The sequence below is a fragment of the Olea europaea genome, chromosome 11, assembly GCF_002742605.1.
Source record: "Olea europaea var. sylvestris chromosome 11, O_europaea_v1, whole genome shotgun sequence".
In the NCBI taxonomy this organism is placed as follows: Eukaryota; Viridiplantae; Streptophyta; class Magnoliopsida; order Lamiales; family Oleaceae; genus Olea; species Olea europaea.
In genome coordinates, this window is record NC_036247.1 from 18,043,370 (window position 1) to 18,050,229 (window position 6,860).

General features: G+C 33.1%; 1 protein-coding gene across 2 annotated transcripts; it reads left to right on the forward strand.

Annotated features, from left to right (window-relative positions):
* The first annotated feature begins 2,473 nt into the window (after positions 1 to 2,473).
* LOC111403651 (protein GrpE-like) lies at positions 2,474 to 6,209 on the forward strand. Of its 2 annotated transcripts, XM_023032235.1 has the most exons (4): positions 2,474 to 2,855; positions 4,533 to 5,045; positions 5,277 to 5,417; positions 5,791 to 6,209. In XM_023032235.1, exons 1-3 carry the CDS (start codon positions 2,574 to 2,576, stop codon positions 5,379 to 5,381), a joined length of 900 nt encoding a protein of 299 aa, XP_022888003.1. In that variant the 5' UTR covers positions 2,474 to 2,573; the 3' UTR covers positions 5,382 to 5,417; positions 5,791 to 6,209. The 2 variants fall into 2 exon arrangements, with proteins under 2 accessions (XP_022888003.1, XP_022888002.1); XM_023032234.1 differs by lacking the exon at positions 5,277 to 5,417 and having other exon boundaries at positions 5,791 to 6,161.
* Positions 6,210 to 6,860: the final 651 nt, after the last annotated feature.

Sequence of the window (6,860 nt, forward strand, 5' to 3'; positions counted from 1 at the left end):
CAAATTTTTAGTAAATTATGATAATAGTTGATGGAATGTGTTGGATTTTAATACAAACCAAATAGGGACTTGTATGTTTTTTCTTGTATGACTTTTAACTTACCTAGTTTAGCTTAATTTAATTAGAGATTCGTTCAAAGGGAGGAAAAATGGGTCCTGAGATGGTAAAGGATACAGAACAGTTAAAAGAAAATATCATAAACCAGTTGAAAAAAAGGAGAAATAAGAAGTCTCTAAGAAAACGTGTGTGAATTTCAGTTCAAGCGTTACATTTATGCGAGCGAGTACAATCCGAAATCAATTTTTAATTCTATACAACTTTATCGAGGTTCTGCCAACATCGTCAAACTTTCAAGGTCAAATCCATTTCGGGGGTTTGTTATAGCATTCCTCAATTTCCAATCAATATAAAGATATTTTTGTCATTTTTGTAATTTTCTAGTTCTCTTTGAATTTTTCTGCTGAATTAGGGTTTTGTTTTGACTCTTTAAATATGTTTTAAGACTTTGAAGACCATACAACCTTTTTTTTTTATTAATAATATTTCAGTTTTCTTTTTCTGGTGGATTCCAGTATATCTTATGTCTGTTCAAGCAAAAGTCGAACAAGACTCATTCGTGTATTACAAACAATACCCTTATAATATCATTCATATTTTCCTTCTATGTCAAAAGGTATTAGAGCTAGATAGTTAAAGCATTTGAGGCGATTGAAACTAACTTGCAAGAAATAAGTAATGAACTAAAGGACATATTAGAGGCTATAATCCTAGACACAATAACCCATCGTCCCTAGTTCATCTTGCTGACCCTGTAAATCCAGCCCTAATTCATTATTTCATGTTTATAAAATCAAGGAAGAGAAAATTATTTTCAATGGGATTCTAGATGTGAAGACCTTACTTAAAGGTTGAACCCCAACCTTGAGAGCCCCATCGTCCCATCCCTAGAGTATCATGATGGAGGTAAATCGCGAAATATGCCTCAATAGGTCGAGGAACAAAAGCTTACCCATACACTGGTACCCACAAAAAGTCTAATTCCATATCTTAGGAATCAAACCCACACTGTGACTGCCAACAAGACTGAAATTATCTCACTCTTATCCTTTGTATCACTGGATTATGCCCTGGAGGATACTTGACTGGTTGAATGAAGTACAAAGGTTTTTCGAAATTATGGAAGTTAGTGAAGAACGCAATGTTACAATTGTTGCGTAAGCACTTAAGGAAGTACAAAGGTTTGAACCCCATTTTTTTTTGTTAAGAATGCATTTTAGAATAGTAGATTGATTGAGAATGTATTGTTAAAAAAATTTAATTTGCATGTAATATTATTTTATTGAAAAATGTGCGATTGGAAAAAAAAAAAAAAAAAAATATATATATATATATAGTACCAAGAAATTACAATTAGCATATTGAACTTTTTTATTTAAATAAAAAAACTAATATTATATTTTTAAAAGAGAATCACGAATTCGAGATAATAAAAAATGTACACCACAACACAAGTTATGAATATACTAAGATCAATTGTCACGTGTTATAAAAGAAGTTAAAAAAATCACTCAAATTTGTAAACAATACAATAAAGTAGAGAAAGCTTGAATTGAAAAGTATGAACGCTTCAATTCTTCAACTTACACGATAATTTAGTTTAAACTTTTTGATTCATAGAAAGCTTAAATTGTAAAGATTAACATGTACTAATCTCTAAAATACAACAATATCATGTGAGGCAAGATGCAAAAAAGAAGAAGTCCATCTTTATTTCTTAAGGTTAGAGACTAGAATTTTAAACAAATTACTGCCCAAATTAGGGTTTTTAGGTTTTGTATTTTTTTTACCAACTTATAAATTGTAGTAAAAAAATTAAGTTTCATTCGAATATCCACAGTTCTAGTCTGAGAACCAAAAATCGACTCGAATTTAGTCGATGCTCGATTCATACTTTACTTACTTATTTTTTATTTGAAATTGGACCAGAACCCACAGTTTCGATTTGAGAAGTTGATTATGGTTAAAACTCCCAAATCTAAGAGGTTGCATCGTTCAAACTAAACTCCTAAAAGAGCAAATAATGCATTGTGGATTGGATTGCCAATTTGTCTTTTGACGTTAGATTCAATAGTGGAAGACAACGCTGATAAAATTTGAAGGTCGGAACTAATTTTTACTGACCTATGCTACAATTTTCAATTTAAGCCCCCATTTAGCCCCATTAAATTTCATTCTTTTTTTTTTTTTTTTTTTTTTTTTTTTTTTTTATTTTTTTTTTTTTTTTTTTTTTTTTTTTTTTATCTATTCTCAATTATACAATCTTTTATAAAATAATATTACACATAAATTGAATTTTTTTCCTTTACAACCGTTCATTTTTCAAAAAAATAATATTTCATCTATTTTTATTTCAAAAAATGGGAGACAAACTGGCTATAAAACCTCTAAAATATTTCCTCAAACTCTTGGGCTATTCAAATATAACGCAAAAAAGTGTTGAAAGAGTAGGGCCTACGACTTCCAAGAACCCTCAAATCCACAGCCAATTCCTACCCTTTATCCTCTCCCTCCAATGGCCACCACTGTGCTAAAAGCGCCACCTACTTTCGGCACAACCAACGGCAGCAATTCGACCCTAACGTCCCGTAATTTTACTCGCGTATCGTTTATTTCTATTGGACAGAAATGCTCTGTTAAACGATGCCGTAATTTTCACTCTAGCATTACTAGTATAAAATCCCCACACCGCTCGCTTAAGAAGTTCTTAAACTTCGCTTCAGATGGAGAAGCTGTTGAAACGCAAACTGAAACCCTAGAGAAAGACCCCGCTCAGGAAGCTGAACCTGATATTGAGGTTCTATTTTATTTTCTGTTCATTATTTTATTTTTAATTGCAATTGGATTTCGTTTATAATACTGCTGAATTGTTGTATTTTCTGGACATTTTTCCTGTAAAAACTTTTTCCATTTCACTGCTGATACTGGCCATGTTAGTTAACTGGAGTTGGATGGGGCTATTGTTGTAGTTTTGATAAGTTGTTTCGTTGTTCTTTGTATTGATTAAAAGACACATTCTTGAAATAAAAATTGTTTAGATTAGAAATATCTTGTTTGAATGGAATTGATGAAAGTTGTTATAGTTGATTTGTTGCAAGATAGTTAAAAAATGGGGATTCGTAACACACAAGTATATTCACTGCCTTTGTTAGGATAAGTAGGAATTCTCTGTTGGTTTACTTTATTTGTAATGTTGGAAGACACTGCTTGTCATATTTATGAAATGGATTGAGTTGTTTTGGATTACCCGTTTAGTAATTTCCTAGAATTGTGCTGGATAAAAAGATAATCCAATTGATTCATAACTAAAAGGACATCATTTTTTTCGTATTGTTCTGTTCAATGTAAATTCTTAAATTCAAAGTTCGTCTCAGCTCCTTCCAAGATCGAATTTATGTCTGGTTGCCTCACTAAAACTGTGTCATTTGCAAATACAACACACCAAGGAACCTTATCTCTATAAGCCTTTTCATAACTAAAACAAAAATATTAGTTCTTGAAGCACATTGTGAACTGATTGCTAACATGCTAGAATTCACACTTGTGAAGGATTGTTTGTTGCATATCCATATTGTTTCTTTTTTCTAAAATATTAATCTGAGAAACAAAATTCCATGAATTTTTCGAGCATTAAAAACAATTATGGTTCTTCGAGACCATTGATAATACAAACATTAATAGGCTTTCTTATTAACATCAGTCTAATCCTTTTAACTCGTACCTTATTTTCAAACTTGGATCAATTAATATTGCTAACATGTTTATGGTCTTCTCTTTACTTGTATACCAAAATTTATGGCAGGGGCTACCTAATTATTTTGTCTGCTCATTAATGATGTTCTTTTTGAAGTCTTATGGATGGGAATGATATTTAAGAACTCAGAGTTGTGTTGAGATTGTGTGTTTTTTATTTTGAAGTGCTTTTCTTCTTACTTTAGGAGGAGGATTGTACTATTCAAATCACTCTTGGCTAATGCAGATTATACATATTATACTGAGCAGAGTTAAACGATAACTTTTAGATTTCACAAGTTGTTGTAATATGCAAATGTAAAATAGTTGAAGTAGCCAGGGTCCAGGGATATCAAGCATGCATTCTTGGTGAAGAAAGCTCAGTTTGTCTTTTACTGTATACAATATATTTCAATGGCATAATGAAAAAAATGATCACTTGTCAACTTGAAAAGCTTGCTAAATTAATTCAGTTCATTCATCATGTGATTATTGCTAACTTTATATTGGATGTGCGTTCTGACCTCCTGAACTTCTAATTCATAAGAACTTATATTTTACTGAGAGATTATAATATATGCTTAGGTACAAAGGAGATATGTACCGAACAAACTAGACGTCGCGTTTTTTTCTAACTCCTGTTTTTTTTTTTTTTTCAGGTATCTAGTTAATTATTGCGAGTGAGGCTTGTACTGAGATTGTTATTTCCTTAAATGATTTGCTACTTCTATTTGATGTACAGGGCAGTTCAGATGGTGGTGGTGGTGTTGATGCTGCCAGTGAGAGTGACAGTGCAGTTGCAGAGGAATCTGCGTCAGCTGTTAAAGTGTCACTAAATTTGTACAAAGAGGCTTTGGCAAATAACGATGAGGTGAAAGTCGCCGAGATAGAGCTATTCCTTAAATCAATTGAAGATGAGAAAATTGATCTTGGGAGAAAAGTGGCTACTTTATCAGAAGAATTGTCATATGAAAAGGCTAGGATTCTTAGAATCAGTGCTGATTTTGACAATTTTCGAAAGAGAACGGAGAGAGAACGCCTTAACTTGGTAACAAATGCACAGGGTGAAGTGGTGGAAACTCTGTTGTCTGTTTTGGATAATTTTGAGAGAGCCAAATCCCAGATCAAGGTGGAAAAAGAGGGAGAGGAGAAGATCCATAATAGTTACCAAAGCATATACAAACAGTTTGTGGAGATTCTTGGATCCCTTGGTGTTGTCCCAGTGGAGACTGTGGGGAAACCGTTTGATCCCATGGTAAGTATCTTTACATGTGCAAAATTGTCAATTAGCATGAATATGTGGAATAACTGCCTCTGATGTCCATAAATTCCAACATTCCAACAATCATCTTCCTTTTGACCGCAGCCATAAATATTAGCCCATAAATTCCTTTCTTCATACAAGAATCTAGTTTCTCTAATTGCCATATTTTGTTAGCTGCATTGGTTAGTATCACTCTCATATTTGGTCATTGGCCCATTGCAGGTAAGCTTCCGAGTTGGCTCAAAATTCAGTAGAGTAATATATGGACCTTTTGAAAAGCTGTATAAAGTTTGTTCTGGTATTATCAAGACCTGGATAAGATTTTAACTCAAATTAATTTATCGATTGATTGGAGCCAACTCGGTGAGTGTACTAGGCAGACATCGCACGACATCTTAAACCTTGCATGAGATTTTTATTTCTATTTTTATAAAATTTATATGCCTTCGATTTTTGTTTGTTTAAATTGGTGTTGGGGGAGTATTCGATTGATTTGTCCTTGAGAGTTTTTTATTGGCTGCATCATTTCTGGCCTGTTGGCCTATATGTATCCTTAGTTACTAAGTGCATGTTTGGTACAGAGACATTATACTCACCAAGATTTTAATTTCTTCTTCTTCTTTAATACTCTATATAGTTCTATGTAATCCTCCCAAAACAGCATTCCATAAGACATAAATATCCTTCTTAGTTACCAATGTTTCTGACATTTAACTTTATTATGCTCTTGACAAAGCTCCACGAAGCAATAATGCGCGAAGATTCAACAGAATTTGAAGATGGTATTATCCTTGAAGAGTACCGGAAGGGTTTCAAACTTGGTGAGAGACTCTTAAGGCCATCAATGGTGAAGGTTTCATCCGGCCCAGGGCCTGCAAAATCCAAAACTGCCGAGCCATCAGAAGAAGCAGAAGTCAAAGAATCTAGTGAGGAGGGCAGCCCTGAAGCTGCATCTGCCGAGGAATAGCGGCACTTTGAAAAATCAATTTTGTACTAGCAAATACTTACTAAAAGTTATTATTCTTGTAGTACCATATGCTTGTGAGATTTGTTTTATTTTCTATTGGGATATTGGTTTGAAGAGAGGAGCACTTCCATATCTGTATAGTTCGTTGTTCAACGAATTTAAGAGGTAACACGCCCATGTAGCAGAAAGTGGTGTTAACAGAGGTTTTGGTTGTATGTTCACTCAAGAGCATGTTTGATACGTTCGAAAACTAAAAATAAATGTCAAATATCTAGAATAAAGTCAATTGAAAGAATTAGATACCCATAGAAGTACAAATAAATAAAAGGGTAATTATATTGTCACCACAAAGTTTACTTGATACTCCACATTATATTCACACTACAATTTAAACGTATTTTCAATAAATACATACAACAAATTTACAATTATAGTCCTGACTCAATAAAAATTAAAATGAAAAAAATAATATTGCGGTATAATCTCTACCCAAAATTATTTCTCATATTCCTCATCTTTCTCCTCGCATTCTTCCTCACCAACTCCCCTCCCCACTGGCTCAATTATCCATTAAATTACACGAATCCTTGCTTATTTCTTAACACGGTCAAGTTCTAATGCACCGTGGCTTATTAATTTCTTTAAACATTCATGATTATCCCGTTCAAGTTTTGGTAGACGTTTCTGGGAAATGAACTCTAATTTGTAGTGCAGATCACTTTTTCTTCTTCCAATGGACTCTCACTAAAATCTTCTGAATGGCTACTACCTTATTTTACTCCTCTCCTTGTATTGCACCCTCAACTCTTCTTGCAAGAGTGAATGAACCATTGATAACA

Bases quoted from the DNA above. Each gene is read 5' to 3' on its own strand.
- LOC111403651 (XM_023032234.1), top strand. From the start codon at position 2,574: ATGGCCACCACTGTGCTAAAAGCGCCACCTACTTTCGGCACAACCAAC. The intron at 2,856-4,532 runs GTTCTATTTTAT...TTTGATGTACAG, and splicing joins AAGCTGAACCTGATATTGAG to GGCAGTTCAGATGGTGGTGG. The intron at 5,046-5,790 runs GTAAGTATCTTT...CTCTTGACAAAG, and splicing joins GGAAACCGTTTGATCCCATG to CTCCACGAAGCAATAATGCG.